The 18,064-nt window shown below is 39.5% G+C and overlaps 2 protein-coding genes across 2 annotated transcripts; one reads left to right on the top strand and one right to left on the bottom strand.

Annotated features, from left to right (window-relative positions):
* Nucleotides 1–1,275: 1,275 nt before the first annotated feature.
* Nucleotides 1,276–6,028, bottom strand: arfrp1 (ADP-ribosylation factor related protein 1). The gene is made up of 7 exons (XM_084706341.1): nt 5,624–6,028; nt 5,332–5,419; nt 5,111–5,193; nt 4,934–5,015; nt 4,669–4,739; nt 2,290–2,390; nt 1,276–2,024 (listed from the first exon to the last, which is right to left on the bottom strand). Exons 1-7 carry the CDS (start codon nt 5,714–5,716, stop codon nt 1,937–1,939), a joined length of 606 nt encoding a protein of 201 aa, XP_084562467.1. The 5' UTR covers nt 5,717–6,028; the 3' UTR covers nt 1,276–1,936.
* Nucleotides 6,029–9,436: 3,408 nt separating this feature from the next.
* sypl2a (synaptophysin-like 2a) lies at nt 9,437–17,863 on the top strand. Its single transcript, XM_084704926.1, has 6 exons — nt 9,437–9,637; nt 9,931–10,005; nt 13,783–13,904; nt 14,338–14,536; nt 15,051–15,224; nt 15,658–17,863. The coding sequence occupies exons 1-6, from the start codon at nt 9,623–9,625 to the stop codon at nt 15,781–15,783; spliced, it is 711 nt and encodes a 236-aa protein (XP_084561052.1). The 5' UTR covers nt 9,437–9,622; the 3' UTR covers nt 15,784–17,863.
* The last annotated feature ends 201 nt before the right edge of the window (nt 17,864–18,064 follow it).

Raw genomic sequence — 18,064 nt, 5'->3', positions numbered from 1 at the left:
CGTACGATGTGTATGACGTCATGGACATTTTAAAAGGCTTTATAGAACAGAAAGGCGACTTTTAAAAGATCTAACACCCAGCAGTGTGTTTTTTGTTTGCCTCCCCTTTCGAATTCAGGATTCAAATTACAAGACAAAAAATTATATCCTGAGAAGAGTGGATTTCGAGGGGTATAGCTCCATAGACCTCCATTCATTCTGCACTCGCTTGTTAGTGCCCTCATATGGAACTAGAGTGGAACTGCAACCAGTTCAGAACTCGGAAGTTTCCCGAGAGTGGCAGTCCTCCCCATATTAGACATTCTCTGATGTGTCCATCTGGGCCACCTCTTCTTCTTGGCTCTTCTACTACATTCACTTATACTCTAAACTGGAATCATTGCATACAGCGCTACCTAGCGCTAAGATTGAAACACCACACTTCTCATCACGAACCTGTAGGAAACCTCAAGTTTAGCCCATTGTAAGGGCACTTATACTGCCCCACATCACATTTTCCCCACTTGAAGGGGCTTCCTTTAGGAAACTTCCCCACATTCTCTCACCTGTAGAGATACCCTATGCAGCACTGCATCCCATGTTTTTGTATTGGAAAGGGCATCCTTCTCACAACTGTCATGTATAGGCACCTTTTTCCATTGAAGGGAAGAGCACCCACCATCACAATATCATGTTGAAGGAATATTATAGGGTACTGCATAATGTTTTCTGCACCTGAAAGGCACTCATGAGGACACTTTTAAAAAAAATGGCCAAAGGAACATCATTTCTTGCATGAAGAGGCATCCAGGAGGGCACTCTATCATTATTTTACGGAAATGTGGAAATTGTTCTAGAGGCCTTATTTGATACCATACTGAGTTTGGGTCTTACCAGAAATGTTACAAATAAAGTAATTAAACATATCCTACATCTAAATGCTTTCCAGTCAAAGCAGTCATGCTTTCCAGTCTACAAGACTTGCCTCTTGCACTCACATCACTTAATCTTTATATAACAAATTATGTTATATTATGTTTGTAATACATTACAAATATTTTTGTTGACAAAGGTTAATGTATATGGCAAAAACAATACTTTGACTCGTTGCACTGTTGTTACCGCCGATTATTTTACCTATAAGAGTGTCAATAAGAAAGCTATACACAAAATTCCACCTTGTGGAAACCAAATGTCTGCCCATCCGATTTGTTCTAGAACCGAGCCTGGTGAAATAGATCTCACAAAAACAATGAATGCATGGAGCAAAACAAGTAATTTTGGTTCAATACTTAATTTGCTTAATTCACTTTAATCTTTTGTTTGTCATCATATATGTTCTCTTAATTGACAGAAGTCAAGTTAGGCAGTGTAGAAATATATTCACTACAATCAGATTTGAATACCAATATAAAATGCGTCTTTCAACATGTTCCCTACAAGATGGTGCAGCCTTACAAGGTACAGTCCAAAGTACATGAAACTTCATCTCAAGTATCCTCACATATTGCCTAACACCACCCATCTAATAGTTTACATCTGAATATCAAATTCAACAATAGTTTTAAATGGAATAATGTTGTGCCCAATGACAGATTTGGGAACCATAAAAGCACAGTCGGCCAGATCACTGCTGCTGGTCCTCCATCTATCAACTGGTACCACATGATCAGACAGAACACTTGTAGAGAGAAACTGAACAACTAGTTACACGAAAAGCAGTCAACTTTACGTACTACTTGCCAAGTCACAATAAAAAAACACAATGAAACTCTCATGTTCTGTAGGTGTGTAAATTATAATGCAAATTTAGGTGAGAGATTACATTGTTCATCTGCATCCACTCCAAAAATGACAAAGGGGGAAAGTCTTTCTTTGCATTTTGTCACTCAGTAGCAAAGTGACCATCTGGTATTAGAGTTCTGTATTGGCTGGAGGTGGACAGTTGTTGCTCGCTTTATGTGATGTCCTTCTGTCTTGGTGGCCGGTGGATGTTTCTGACGACACACTTCACCATCCACTCGATACCTTCATTCACACCATCCCTGAGAAATGAAATATAAAAATGTATTCTCAGACTACAACAGGAATTTGCCTCAATAATTTGGAAGACAAATGTTTTGTATTTACAGATGTAGTACAAGAAAATAAATGTTCCTCTTTAGTGCATACTCATGCTGTACAGCTATTAAAACAAGACAATATAATACATCAATTAAACAATACATATGTAATTCTGTCATCCATGCCAACAATGTACCATAATTGTTACAGGAGATAATAGTTTATGGTTCAGAAATGGTAGCTCACCCTGTTAGGGCAGTACACGGCTGCACCAGACAATCTCTTTTCCCGATCTTAGGAGCACAGTCGCTGAAAGCAGTTTTAATGTCTGGCACCGACATACAGTTCTAGGAGTGGAAGATTCAGACATTAAGTAATCACCCAAAATCTTTAGAAAGGAACACTTTTTTTGTTACTTCTGCCAGAAATTGGGGCACAACTAACCCTAACACTAACAGTGACCTTAAGGTCAACATAACATAAGTAAACATAAGGAAGTTTGCTTTAATTTGCGGATATTAGGCAGAGGAATATGTATGTGTTCACATGTAGATGACCCAATCTACGACGAGAAGATTAGCAGTTGAACAAAAGGAACCTAAAACACAGCGTTCAGAGAAGGGACCAACTCGCAGGTAATGACAATAATAATAGTCATAGGGAGGGAGATAAAGTAATCAAGATGGGAGACTTGTGTGGCCTGGACGGAGCAGCTGGGTGGAGTACGGTGGAGAAATGGATGGATCCCCTTGTGTCGTGGAGAGTATCAGTACGTTCTTTCTCTCGTTGACCCATGGGGGGAACGAGAGACTAAGATGAGTGGCGTCAGCGTAGCAGTGATAAGAGAAGATGTGATTTGATGACCAATCTGGTGTAGAGAAGAGGTCCCCGCACTGGTCCATGCGGGACACCAGTAGCAAAGGAGCGGGGTGCTAAAGAGGTCCTATCAAATGGGTAAGACTTGACCCAACAGAGGGCAGTTCCAGCAATGCCCATTTAAGCTACCACGGAGATGAGAAGCTGGTTGACCACGTCAAAGGCAGACAGGTCAAGGAGGGATCAGCACAGAAGAGAAGTTCTAGTTGTGTTGAATCCAACTAAACATGTATTTTACATGCAGATACATAAGACGCAGTACAGGAATGGAAAAGAGACACAACCGAAGATACTCAGTGCCTGGTGAAGTCTGTGTGACCGGCTTCAGGCAGTCACTAAACACTAAAGGCCCTGTCACACCATAACGTTCTGGTCAACGTTCTCTGAAAGTTCTAATCGTTCATTTTGAGTGTTCTAGGTTAAGGTGGACACATCTGGCGTATGACTAACGTGTGACTATAAGGCATTACCAGGGTGGGACTGACGCATGAGGAGCGTGTAAACGCAACCAAGTAAGACACCCCTGAAAACTATTAAAGTGTGATGACGTGTCACTGTGTCGTGACAACGTGTGCCGAAAGCAAACAATGAAAACAAAGCAAACGATGAATAACAACCAAGTAACGCTAGAGTAACGACTGACTAACAATAGCCAAACACGTGCACCACTATTCAAACGTTCCACAAACGTTCTTCAGCGTGTCCAGCGTTTACAATCAGTCAGTCAGTGTCAGGGACACTGACTGTCTCCCCACCTTCAAGAAAAGGCTCAAGACGCACTTGTTCCGGGAGTACAACGGCACTTAAGAATGCTTGGCTGGACTTGTTAGTTAGTTTCCTCCAGGATCACAATGACTCTTATTAAGTGACTCATTGCTCTTTTAGGTTAGATATAAAGAAGCTAAGTCTTGTACTCGCTGTGAAATATGTTACTGTTGATTGTCTTCTACAGGTACAGTCCTGCACTTTTGTGGTTCATGTTGTTTTAATTTGTAACTTGTATAACTGCATGCTCTTATGGGTCTTCCCTTTTGGCACTTGTTTAGCTTTTTCACAATGTATGCTTCATGTTTTTGGCTACTTGCAATGTTTGGGACAATCTCGTTGTTATGTTCAGTGACCTATGCTCTTTTGTAAAGCTCTCTCTTGGAAGTCGCTTTGGATAAAAGCGTCTGCTAAATGAATAAATGTAAATGTAAATAAATGTACAATTAAACATTGAAGAACGCTGGTTTCCATGAGAACCTTTGTGCATGTTCAAAACTTTTTTGGGGGACCAGCATTCTCCGCCAATCACCGCCGATTACCAGCGTCACCAGCGTCCACACACTGCTCTTCTGGCGCTATACCAGCAACCATGGACGATTAGGAACGTTTCCTCTAACGTCATAGAACGTCGACCAGAACGTTAAGGTGTGACGGGGCCTTAAGGCTATGTGGCCAAGTATAAATGTTTCCTGTACATGATGTTTATTGACTATTGTTGGAAGTATGTACTAAAAGTGCCAACATTATCAAACATGAAATTAAATGTAATATATGATAAACTAAAAACAGAGATGACACCATGATACCTTATAACTATCACAATCTAAATAAACTTAATGGATCTTTCCAAGGACAATAATATAAATTAAAGAATGACATCCAATAACTTATTAGACACACCAAATTGAAAACAAGGTTTCTTCATAACAGGGTTTACTAGTACTTTGTCTCAGCTGACTCAGTGTTTGACAATATCCATACCTCTACATCCTGCTTGTTAGCCAGCACAAGGAGTGGGACACCTTCCAAAACCTCACTGCTAATCATTTTTTCTGAAAGAGGAAAAGGAAAAGCTAAAAAGTAATAAAAGAACACCAAAATGTTATCTAATTTGGAGGATAATCAATCATTTGGGCCAGTGCTTAACACATGGATAAAATATTGTATACTGTAGTAATTAAATAGTAAGATCCCCATTGACGTGTTTTAGTTGAAGATACTTAAAATGAAGAAGTTTTACACTCACCAAAGGCATCTTTTGATTCTGACAGTCGCTCCTCATCAGTTGAGTCTATCACATAGATCACTCCATGGGATTCTGCATAGTACTGTTGGAAGTTCAAGTCATGGGTGTGAGTGTTTCTCAATAAATATGGTAATCTTTACATTAGACCCAATAATACCATTGTACAAATGTGCTGACTTTGTCCCATAGAGACTGCAGTTCCTCTTGCCCTCCAAGATCCCAAAACATCAAGCGAGCTTTTCCTACATCGATTGTCCCAACTAGGAAAACAGATGAGCAGAACACAAATAGATTAGCTTTATTGAAAATCGGTGCATACATACATACATACATACATACATACATACATACATACATACATACATACATACATACATACATACAGTGAAAGGACTTACTGTTCAGACCAACTGTCGTAGTGATTTTGGAGAGATTCATTCCTTTGTAATTCTTGCTGAACCTTGTCTTGGTCTGTTCCAGAAAGGTCTGAAGAGTTGAGAATAGGATTACAATTAAGTCACTGGAATAAATATAACGTACAACTTTGACCGGTGTATGAGTAAAGAAAGATTCCAGTGTCCCAAACATTAACTGTATGCCATTTAACCTACACAGTCGGAAGTACCATACTGGGGTAGCCTATGGTCCATAGGCTAGCTTTTCAATTTAAAAGACAAACGTCTCACTTACCGTTTTCCCTGCATTGTCCAACCCAAGTATTAATATACAGTATTCGTCCTTTTGGAACATGTACTTATACAGGCCAGACAGTAAAGTATACATCTTCAAATGTTAGCAGGAACGATATTACTGTACCAAGTTAGCTAGCCTAGCTAGCTGGGTAGCTAACGTTACTTAGCTAGCTCTAGCTAAACTAACTAGCTAGCATTTCTAATTGTTAAAAAAGACGACACATTATATCATTGTATCAAACAATAGATTGTATCTAGCAAGATGGCCAGATAAAAGTATTCAATTTTCAGGTACTTTACGCAACGTAAAATGTCTAACTTTAACATAAAAGTATTCTGCATAAACCCACATAACCAGAAGAAGAACGATGTTGTTTATACGTGACGTAGCAAAGTGAAGCTCGGCTCTGAAAATACATTTCCGGTAGATTTGTTCAACATTTTTCAAAATAAAAGGTTATGAGACCGTTTGTACTTTTTATTATTTAAATGGGGAAAGAAAAGTTTTTACCCCAAAATATACAAAATATATACTGAATACAATTTACATTAAATAATGCAATTAAACATAATGCCATTGATATTAACAATGTAAAGTACTCACTAAAGAAAAATCTGGAATTATCAGGATATGACATATCATGGGAGACCAGGAGAGCTGCTAGGAGGGGCTCAGGAGTTTGGGCATTGCCCGTGCAGAGTGAGGAAGTAATTGAATTCTGAGACAATAAGAAGGGGAGAAAGGTTATGCAATTTGACTAAAGGGACAGATAATTTAAAAGAGAAAAACTAAGACAGTGTAAAGACTAAGCTAAAAAGAGTAATAGCAATGTCAAAAAAGATAAGACAGAGAATTCAAAAAAAGAATGGAGCAAGTTATCAAGTGGGTTGTAGGAAACCGATTGGGAAGGAAGACACAGCAAGTGAGGAAGAAAAGGGGCTGCATTTTATTTTTTTAAGTATGAAAAGACATCCAGTTGATTACAGGTAGATTGCACTTGTATTAAAGTATGTGCTAATTATGGAACCAGCTTTTTGTAAATTAGCAGACAAAGAATTACACTTTATTGCACTGTGCTCAAAGAAGATGTTTAAAAAAAACTGCTAGAGAAAGAGATAAATAAATGTAAATGATTTGCCAAGGAACCAAAAACTAAGCATACTACACTAGCAACCCTTGCAAAATGCCAAAAACACAAATCGTGTGGTTCAAATAACTGATGTATTAATCATTATACACTTTTGTACTTTGTTATGGGCATTTATTTACTTGTCACTGTTGAGGGTCTTTGAGTCCTTCCAAGCCTGAGTAATATATGTTTACCCTTTTTGGATTGTTTTGAACTACATTTACATTAAATTTTGTCATTTAGCAGACGCTCTTATCCATCACAACGTCAATTTTCACAGCCGGGAATCGAACCAGCAACCTTCTGATTAATAGCCCGATTCCCTAACAGCTCAGCCATCTGCCCACCCCCCCCCCATACATTTTCTTAGTTAAGTGCTTATACGTTTATGTATGTGTTCTACTCTCTAGATGATGAGACAAAGAAAACTGTCAAAGGAAAAAAGATCAAGGCCAAGGCAAAAGTAGAACCAATGAAAATGGATGAAGCCAGTGAGCGAAAGCAGGAGAAATAAGTCTGAGGAAGAGGTTAGGATAGGAAGCAAATGCTGAATGATGGAGATAGTTGAATGTGGGGGAAGACATCAAGACCAACAGTGTGAGGATTTACCTCTATGTTCGGTGGATGTATGTTCTATATACAGGTGGGGACAATGTACATAGACATACACATAGTACAACAAAATACAAACAATACAAAAAATACAAATAGTGTAACGTAGTGCAAATTGCAATATGCAAGGTGTCATTGTGCAGATAATGATTAAAGTGAGTGGGGATGTATTATTTCCGAAGTCCACAGCCATCTCCAATGTCTTAAGAGTATTAAGCTCTAAGTTGTTCTGGCTGCATCAGGTCACCAGGTTGTCAGCTTCCCACCTAGAGTCAGACTCATCCCCACCAGAAATGAGCCCAATGAGGGTGGTGTTGTACGCAAACTTCAAGAGTTTGACGGATGGGTGACTGGAGTTGAAGCTGTTGGTGTACAGGGAGAAGAGCAGAGGGGAAAGGACGCAGCCCTGAGGAGATCCGGTGCTGATGGACTGGGAGTCAGAGACTTGTGTTCCCAGCTTAACACACTGCTTCCTGTCAGACTGGAAGTCTGGGATCCACCTGCAGGTGGATTCAGGCACATTCAGCTTGGAGAGCTTGGATGATGGTGTTGAAGGCACAGCTAAATTCGACAAACAGGATCCTGGCGTTGGATGCTGGGGAGTCCAGGTGCCGTAGGGTGAAGTGGAGGGCCATGTTAACTGCGTCCTCCGCAGACCTGTTGGCTCTGTAGGCAAACTGCAGGGGTCCAGTAGAGGGCCTGTGATGGATCAGAGGTGTGCCAGCACCTCAAATGAGCTGTAGTCCGATCAAACGCCAAATATACACAATTTCCTATACCCAATGCCTTGATGATTAAATGAGGAATAAGTAACTAAACACAGATTTTAGTTGTTATTTATTTCAAAGCTCTTTTATTAAGAACATGTACATTTGTACAAGAGTTACATTCATGCATATGTCCTTTCCCAAAAGACAGAAAGTTAAGTTAGAAAAATGTGCCCCACCCCCTTCAAAAATCCCTCCAGTGTGCCTCGCAAGTAGCAAGTGCTTCAAAACCTACACTAGCCTGATCTAACAATAAACGCAGACTGTGTGTCAGTGGCTTGATTATCTCAAAAATAACTGTATAAAGTTGAAAAATAGTCAGTGTAATGCCCAGGACCCAAGGACCAGCAGTGTCACGTGTTAAGTTGTTTGGATGAGCTAAATATTCAAACAAGTTGCCATCATGATAGCTGCAGTTCAAGCAATGATAGGGTTGGGCGGATAAATCCCAAATTAAGTATAATGGTCTATTGGCCTAGTGTATCTTGCTATATTGAGAGTGCTGGGCAACAGAAAACCAATATTTTTCAGATTTCCATTATATGCTAGAGCTGGGAAAGATAGGACATTTGGGACATAGGACCCTCAGAACATGTGAATAGCACACTACTCTTTCCTGTACTCACACACAGAGGTGGAATGACCTTCCCATTTAACAAACCTTCCACCGTGGTCTCAAGGCCATCGCTTCTTGTGATACCAGCAACTTTTTCCTTTCCCTACACTTCTAGATCCTGTTATTACACTGTCTGGCAAGAAACTGCACGCATGAGTAGTTGACATTGCACTGTATTAGGAATTACACTGTACTAGACACAACTGCAAACTATTGAGATGTTGTTGCAAGACTATAGCTGAGGTATTAAGATGTTGTCATTACACTGTAGTATTATTATTTTTGTATACCATACATCAATCAGCTGGCCATTGTAATCGAGATATAATAGTTGCGCTACAGTTAAGCAATTTAAATGTTATAGTTGCAATGTAGTATACTCACTCTATTTTTTTGTTCTTTTCACCTGCTAGCTGAGATTTTGCCTAATTACTTTTCAAAGTGGCAAGTAAATACATACTTTTCCTTGACTCTAACCTCTGTCGAACTATGCACTTCTGATCCTTGATCTTCTGTTGTAGGCTACTTTCTATGCACTAGACTATGTGAATAAAAGCATCTATTAAGTAAATACAATGTAACGTACTGGACTGCTGCAGTCAATGTGAATTTGTGAAGGCCACGCCCCAGATTTCAAATAAATATGCGTGGTCTCCTTAAGAGTAAGTTTACAGTCACGTGTACTAGACTAGTTCAGAAAGTTGACAGCAGCAACAGGGTTTACAACATCAGCCTGCTACTTTACGTCAATGCTAGTTTTTAGATAACTAATTACATTCATCATTTTGCCGAATGTAACTGATAAGTTACCCTTGACATAGTTTATACATTTTAGAAATACGTAAAGTTACTGTTAGCTGTTTAAAGTCACCATGGATGTTTTTCAGGTAGGACACACGAGCTAAAGATAGACGCAAGTGCTAACTAACTTTAGCTAACGTTAGCAAGCTAGCATAAGTAGCAGGAGCATTACACATTTCGATAGTTGTAATTCAACAATTGTTACGTTTACATAATTTTAATCAGCCAGCCATCATATACGTATCTGGTAATCAGCTGTTCTGAAAGAAACGATAATACTGTAGATAGCACCACTAGCATTACTACTGTAACTATTCTCTAACGATTAACCTTTCAATGATTCAGGTATTTTCTCCCCGTCTTTTTATTTTATCATCAGAGGCTGCTATCTGGATTCAGGCTGGATCTGGGACCGCTCAAAGAGCCTTTGGGGTTTATTCGGGTATTAGAATGGGTAAGTTAGACATTTATTTTATTTGTATAGTTTTGTGGGTAGGCCTGTCTATAAAAACAAAAACAAAATACTGGACATAATGCGCAAAATTCGGGTACTTTTATTTCTCATATCTGTTTCCACCTGTGAATGTAAGTAAGGGTACGGTAGGCCGACACTTATTTTTATTTATTTATGTTGCCAGCATGTTGGGCTGCACCCTTTTTAGTAGTTGTCAATGTGACTTCTCAGCTGTAATTCAGCAGTGCATTGTTATTTTAATTAAACAACTTCTGCATATTTATGAATTACATTTTTGTGATATGAGGATGATGTAGTATTCTCTCCTTGGCATTTGACCTTCAGTATTTAAATTGTGTCTAAGAACATTGAGGCTGCACTACAGATATAGAATACATTCATCTTGGCTACTGATTTCTTAATAAGGGACTTCTGTGCATTGTTGTCTCTGTAGTGAGAGTGCATAGTTGGAAGCAGCAATAACTGTGATCAGCATTAAAACAAAGTGGGACTTTTCTGATGTTCATAAATAATACCATTGTATATTTTAGCGACAGCATGCATGCCTTTGCAACTACTACCATAACATAGTTATTTACATTTGCAGTGGGATTTGCCATGAGACAGTGAATATGTCCAACTGTCAGGACATTAGAGGGTCCTCTAAACACTAGGACTGGTAGTGTAAACGTAATTGCAGTCTGAGTTGCTAATTAGCCAAAGTCAGATGTTTTTAGTTGATAGTCATTTTTATAGTGGGGTGTTGCTTGCTTGCTTTGTTGAAGAATGCCAGAAGCTTCAACACAGATAGCTTGGATTGTATGCTCTACTTTTTTCACATTTAACTAAGAGGTAAATGTGACTTTCAGAATTTAGGGTTTTGCCTGTAACTTGCTAGGCTGACATGGCTTGGATAGCTCTGTCTGTATGCTCAAGGTGTGGACTGTAACTGTTAAAACAGTCCACCCTGCTTTGGGTAATTAACATAGCCTTATCTTATAGGTCGGAGTTTGAATCCTCCTGAAGTCTGTTTGTACTTACTGTCTTTTTGCTGTTTAGCTATGCTAAATGTATGCTTGGTTTTTAGACAAATGGAGATGTAATTTGTCTGCAAAGTGAAGGTTGAATGTGGTTAACTATCGCAAATACACATTATCATAAAATCATAATCTGTAGTTGCACAAGGAACATAAAGAATGGTTCCAGTTGACATCTGTGCCAGAATGCTTCAGTAGCAACTAATTTGAACATAAGTAAATTATCTGTGAACATAGAAAACATTTGCACATCGGTAAAATTTCAAAGTCCATGCATCCTTAAAGCACCATTAAGAATCCATCCATAAACCCCTCTCCTGTTTGTATGTGTCAACAACATATCTCTCCAGCAATGGGGTGGGAGGGGGCAGCATTTACCAGGAAATGCTCTGGGAATCCTGCGCATGGCTGTGCAATCACATTCTCAAAGTGTCTTTCCAGGCGCCAGGGTTACTCAACACACTCACACACATGGACGCCGATCCACCCATCTCACTGCATTTTGAATGAGGGTTGTGAAATATTGTATGGAGTTCAAACAGGGTGAGCTGAAAACCAGTTTTAGGGATTTGACCTACAATCGGTAGTCTTCCGGGGACTTCAAAACAGTATCATAGATGCGATTGAATGGTTATGAAATAGATTGCCCACATTTTTTAGTATTTCATCAAGTACTTAATTTTTGTTGTTGTTATGCATGTTGCCAACATGAACAGCAATAAGAATGGTCTACACTCTAAAGATTTTTTTTGCTGCCCTATTATGTCACCGACATGTATTTTTGTGTGTGTTTTCACATACTTGTGCAGTGTGTGTGCATTGAACTTGTGGCCCACCTCTTACTATTTCGTCCACTTTCTTCCGTCATTGGACTTGACAATTTAACTGCTATGTAAATGGAGAACCATTTGGGGACAAGCTTAACCTTATGTGGGCGGAACAAGCGGAACAAAGGGCATTATTCTGGAGAGTAAGTCCGGACACGCCACACGCCCCTATCAACTGTTTTAATTGGAGGAAGGGTTTCCTCACAAGGCTGCCACTCCAACACTAACCCAAACACTAAACGATTGTTTGTTTAGGCCTACATTTTAGACTTATCATTGGCCACATTTCAGACAGTAACAAAGTTGTGCAGTCCAAGATTTAATTTTTGAAGCAGGATATCATATGCAGGCATTAACACGGTATACAAACTACTTCAATAATGTGTGAGAAGGATTGACTAGGCCTCTCTTCCAAACCATTGATTCACAAACTATATTATTAGTTATCGTATAGAAGAGTTATCATACAACGTCGTATATGTTGACAAGTTGTTCAGCCACTCATATTAAAAGGGCTGCTGGCCAGAGGGAAGGATCATGCAAAAGGTAGAGAATCTAGTTGACTTTTTTGACCTTCTTCTTGTTAGCATCAGTGACAGCCCTCCAGCGTTTACTCTGTGGGACAGGCAACAGTAGCCAACGTCTGCCAGTCTGCTGCACTGTTCATCATTTTAGCATTAGCAGTGTGCACTCTAAGCTCAGGCCAGGAGGGGGAGAGCTTCCTGTGTGGAAAGAAGATGTTGGAGGGGGAAGTTGAGGAACATCATGGGAGGGTCTTTCTCCTCTGTTCAAATTGAATTAAGTGGTGTGTGGCTACTCTTGTCCTGTCAGCGACACAACACAGAGCGCTACAGAGGCTAACAAGTTAGCAGCAGTGTCCGAGGGGCCTCTTCCTGTTTAACCCTGGTTCCAGTCAGGCGTTGTACTTGAACCTGAGCTTGCTGAGTCACCAAGGCGGTCTGACTCCTCCGAACAATCCTCCTGTGCAGCATCAGGGACACCTGATCACCTTGATCAGCTGCACATCCCAAGCTTGGGAAAACAATAAATCACAAGCTTTATAAACTGATGCACTGTTAAAGATAGAGGTAGATGCACTTTTTGTCATTCTGAAAAAAACTTCACATCCTGATGGCAACCAATGAATATAAACAGTTTGACAGTAAAATTTTAAATATTCGATATCTGTTGGCATTGCAGGACTGTAATAAACATGACGAATCATTTAGTTAGGACTGAACTTAATGATTTGGAAGGCATTTGGACCGAATGCAATTTTTGGATGGGATACTTACATTTACTTTTAACGCTAGTCATTTAGCAGACGCTTTTATCCAGAGCGACTTACAGTAATACAGGGACATTCCCCCGAGGCAAGTAGGGTGACGTGCATTGCCCAAGGACACAATGTCATTTTGCACAGCCAGGAATCGTTCCGGCAACCTTCTGATTACTAGACCGATTCCCTAACCGCTCAGCCACCTGACTCTCTACTTATCTGTCTACCTGCCTACCTCCAGGCAGTAGTCAGGCAGCACATTCATATGCTTAGGGGAAGTGGCTTTAAAGGAAGGGGGTGGGATATTTTGGTTTGAATCCTTTCGAACTCGAGCCAAAATTGCTAGCTTGGCAAAGGTTACCGACCCTGCCTTTAAGACACATTTATTAGGGTTGCATTCAGTTGAGCATGTGCAGAATGCTTAAAGAAAGTTCATGCTTGCAACTGAAACCCCATTCAAGCTTCTTTGAGCTACTTAAATATTTGTGTTTTTCACAGTCCGTGACCATCTGAATACTAGTTTGTGAAGCCAGCAGGCCCTGAACCAGGAGATCTTAATTGTGAAAACTCCACTGTAAGATAATAAGATATAAAATAACGCTAACCTGTGGTTCCTTCTCTTCTTGCTGGACAGGTGTTCACCATCTTTGCCTTTGCCACCACAGGGGGTTACACTGGGACCTCCCACATCACTAGTAAATGTAATGCCTCCGCCGCTGAGGTGGACGTACCAGCTACATTCGGTTACCCCTTCAGGTGATTGATCAATGCCGCCATTTTTATGAGTTCACTTACACTTGTCAGTGGTTTAATGTCATTGTTTCCATCAGAGTACTGTATAGGGTATGTAAGAGTTGTTGACACAACTTTTTCTTAAGGTGAATGCTAATTTTGTTATCCATCTCCGCGCATAACTTTTTTTTTTCTTTTTCATATATGATGGGCTTTCCGACTCCTTAAATGTTTTCTCTGACTATGTTGAACATTTCAATTCCGATAGTCTAGAAAGGAGACCTCGCACTGGCACTCCTTGACAAACTATTCAGAACCTCTCTAGGGGGACAGTTGCTTGGGAATAAGTCTTTTCTAATAAAAATGTTCTAATTCAGCTTAAATTAACGTGCTTGATCTTCATTTAAACCAAACAATCAGACACCCTGTAAACACACTTTCGTCTTATTTTTTTTAGGATGCCGAGCACTCCGTACTATGTGCCAACGTGTATCGGTGGCGGTACCAACACAACCTACCTTAGGGGCGACTATTCCTCCTCGGCAGAGTTCTTCGTGTGTGTCGGTGTGTTTGGCTTCCTCTACTGCACAGCAACCCTGGTGCTGTACCTGGGATACCAACACATCTACCGTGAGACCAGCCGTGGACCCATCGTAGTGAGTACCTGTGTGTTCGTTTTGAGTTTGTGACAACTTTGGCCACCCACATGCTAGCTGCAACAGAAGCCTCAGACACATTATTGTGACAACATGAGGGGTATTTCCGGGAAACTAGAAAGCAGAATCTACTATGTAGCAGAAGGACAGTTTTTTTCACTATCACATCAGCCTGCGATGGCCTGAAACAACACTATGTTGGACGTTATATATTGCTCGTCAAACTGTAGTAGTACTATAATTGTAGTAAAGTTCAAGCTTAATTTACCAAATCTTCTAGTTGAACTACTACCAAGATTAGCTCTAGGCTCACTGTAGTATAGGGCTAGATGTGTGTGCCATCACATGCCGTTTTCATTGGAAATATTTTTGGTTCAGTTCTAGCACCTATCAGAGGCTTGGCAGTCAATCTTAATCCTGCATCTATACTGCAGAGAAGCATGCAGTTACTCCACTTTCATGTTTCAATAAAAAAAAAAAATGTTTTCATATTGCGCTCTTTCCTGCCCCTCAGGACCTGTTTGTGACTGCAGCCTTTGCCTTCTTGTGGCTGGTGTCGTCCTCGGCCTGGGGGAAAGGCCTGACCGATGTGAAGTGGGCCACCAACCCTAACAACTTAGCACAGAGCTGCACCCCGCTCTGCACCCCCGGGGCCTTCCCACCCATGGGACGCCTCAACGCTTCAGTGGTGAGGACAGGTTTTCATAGCACAGTATCATTGTATGCACTGGTGCACAGTTTTTAAAATATGAATTAAAATTATATAATAGTTATATAAATCAACTATATTAATATTACTAATATTTATCGTTTCTATTTATATTGTGGCTTTTAAATGGTTTCATAATTAGTACAATAATAAAGATATTACAAGGCAGTAGACATTTGAGGGAAGAGGTAGCACTCATAGCCATAGCAAACTCTTCTTTCAGTTGAAAAAAGTGCAAACAGTGATAACAAATGATCCTTAAGAACGTTTAGCAGACATTCTAATGAAACTGCAATTTGTCCTCCAGCTAGTTTGATTTACACATAAAATAACAGAATTTAACAGAGTTACTCTGTGATCTTTATTTAGTTTTGTAATAATTGCCTTTCTTTTTTGCCCTTCCCATAACTAGATTTTTGGTTTCCTGAATCTGATCCTTTGGGGTGGAAACTGTTGGTTTATATACAAGGAGACTCCTTTCCACAAGGATCCTAACCCACCTGCCACTATGGAGGAGGGCGAAGTCACCGGAACCTAATTCACTCCTTTCCGCCCCCTTGCTACCCAAACCTACAATATCACAACAATGCTTGGGGTCCCACTCTGGTTCTTGTGTAAAGCCGTTAGATAATACAACTAAATCACCAAGGAAAACAATGCTTTTTTTTTTCTTTTTTTTTTACTACACTAATCTCACAGCTCACTTTCATCATTACAGGTGTTCAGCTCAAGTTCAATCTTAAGTTACATTTCCTTTTATTTCAAATTGATCTGTTTATCTGATGTACAGGCCTACTCCAATCAGTTCTACCCCTTCCGAGGTGAAAATTAAGTGCCTTTTTGAGACCTTTTTAAATGATGTTGCCAATACAAAGTGCCTTTACCTTACATGAAATGTAGTTAGATACTGTAAGCATGCCTTGAGCTGAATACTTTGATAAGACTCTGTCCATCTATAATATTGCTTGCCTCCTACTGAGCAGGTGCATTCAGGTCTACATGAATAATTCTGTTAACTTTTTTTAGTATTATTACTAAGTAGATGTTAAGAAATTCAGTTACTTGTTGTCGGTCACTCAAACCCCTCTATGTGAAAGGTAAGGGAGACAGACATGTACAACTTTAACACACCTGCTGTACATTAAACCTATGACTATGAACCAGGATTTGAGTAGTAAAGTAAGAATAACCTTTGTGTTGCATTTGAGCGTCACTTCCCTTGTATACGACTTCAATATGTTTTGAAAAATACTTCAAGAGTGGGTGTAGAAAAGCACCAACCTAAACTGTGGTGGCTACTTGAACACACAACGGTGCCTCATACTCATGCATAAACATGTTTGCGAGATATGGCTTGTATTTTATTTCTTAGTGGAATTGACATGGAGAGTGCCTAGGTAATTACCACCAAAAATAGCAGTAGCTCAGCCCAGCTGGGCATCCTAAAATAGAAGACATGTCAATTTATGTTGACCGATTTAAGTTGAGCTAGACACAATGCTAGACGCTGCCAAATTTAGACGTTCATCGGTGCCAGTATGCATTGGTACACTATGTTTAACTTAGCTTCCAAAACAGAGCTTACCTTGTTCAGTTATTTTGTTACTTTTCAAAACAACAAAACCAAGTTTCCTCTGTTTGTGACTTTTCCTCTTGAAATATTTGTTTGAATAGCAATTTAGATGTTGTTATTTATGCAGTCGTTTGTTTTTTTACGTTTTGGTCTTTAATGCGTTTCCCTAAAGTAAACGTGTTTGTGTGGCTTCTCTGAGTAATTTGTTGGACATTGTGTTTGTGATTTCCTTTTTGCTGTTGAATTGTCATACCACTGGGCAGGCTGCAGGCTTCATCGTGAATTTAGGTTTAAAAAAGTGAGCAGAACATTTAGCAAAGTATTAGTGCCAAATAAATTAATCCTGCTGTATTTCTTCATTTGTACTGCTTTTTAATTTAATCAAATCATTGGCCATGCATTTCATTTTTCTTTGTAGTTCATGTGATCTACGTCAGCCTCACTGTAGGGAAAGTAACGGAACTTGTTTTAGCATTATTCTTGCACTAAGGGTGTCAGTTAATTAAGTCTTGTAATATGTAAGATGGTTCTAATTTTGAGGGAAACTACAACTGTTCTGTATAATCTTAGAATGTAGTGATTTACAAAGAACAAGCTTAAATCAGTCTTTTGAGTTAAATTAATTGTGCCACATTGATTTTTAAACAAGAATTTCATTATTTAGGGTTGACTTATGTTTGTTTTCTGTTTTCCAACAGTATCTCTGGCATTTGACTGTTTTGTATGTTGTGCCTTGTTTCTGAAAATATAAATCAGTGCGTGTCTTTACATCTGACGAGCATTAAAAAATAAGAGTGCACTAGTCTTCTTGCTATACTGTTGTACTGTAGTAAGTTTATTTTCTGACCTCTGGAAGGTTCAGTACCAGTCAACTCAAGTATATAAGCCAGTCAACTAATACATCTGGACAGTTTTGTCCAGCAGGTGGTGCAGTTTAGTTAATTGGCTAATTGTTCTACTGTGACAACATGGCTTCTCAATCTGGGTGCTAACTTTCATGTCCATTGCATTTGTACAATATTAAAAATCCTCTGGTTCATGTCAATCATTTTTGGGTTGGAATAAAATAGATCCATAATAATGTCCTAATAGGTCCTTATCCAGCCTGTGATACCATACAGATTCATACAGAAAAAAGAAAAAAAAACGTAATCAGAAAGGTCCTTAATGTATGGTCATTTGCCTTGTTGGAAAATGTTATGTATCATAAGTAGTGAGTTTCAGGTCAATACAGAAATAACTGACT

The sequence above is a fragment of the Hypomesus nipponensis genome, chromosome 9 (genome assembly GCF_054491055.1).
Source record: "Hypomesus nipponensis isolate SF chromosome 9, ASM5449105v1, whole genome shotgun sequence".
NCBI lineage: Eukaryota > Metazoa > Chordata > Actinopteri > Osmeriformes > Osmeridae > Hypomesus > Hypomesus nipponensis.
The sequence above is the reverse complement of the archived record's forward strand: the minus strand, read 5'-3'. Positions and strand labels throughout refer to the sequence as shown.

Coding starts and splice junctions, on each gene's coding strand:
- arfrp1 (XM_084706341.1), bottom strand. CDS start 5,716: ATGTATACTTTACTGTCTGGCCTGTATAAGTACATGTTCCAAAAGGAC. Junction 4,740..4,933: donor AGAATCAAAAGATGCCTTTG/GTGAGTGTAAAA, acceptor TTCCTCTTTCAG/AAAAAATGATTAGCAGTGAG. Junction 2,391..4,668: donor CTAACAAGCAGGATGTAGAG/GTATGGATATTG, acceptor TTCCACTCCTAG/AACTGTATGTCGGTGCCAGA.
- sypl2a (XM_084704926.1), top strand. Junction 10,006..13,782: donor TTATTCGGGTATTAGAATGG/GTAAGTTAGACA, acceptor CTTGCTGGACAG/GTGTTCACCATCTTTGCCTT. Junction 14,537..15,050: donor CCAGCCGTGGACCCATCGTA/GTGAGTACCTGT, acceptor CCTGCCCCTCAG/GACCTGTTTGTGACTGCAGC.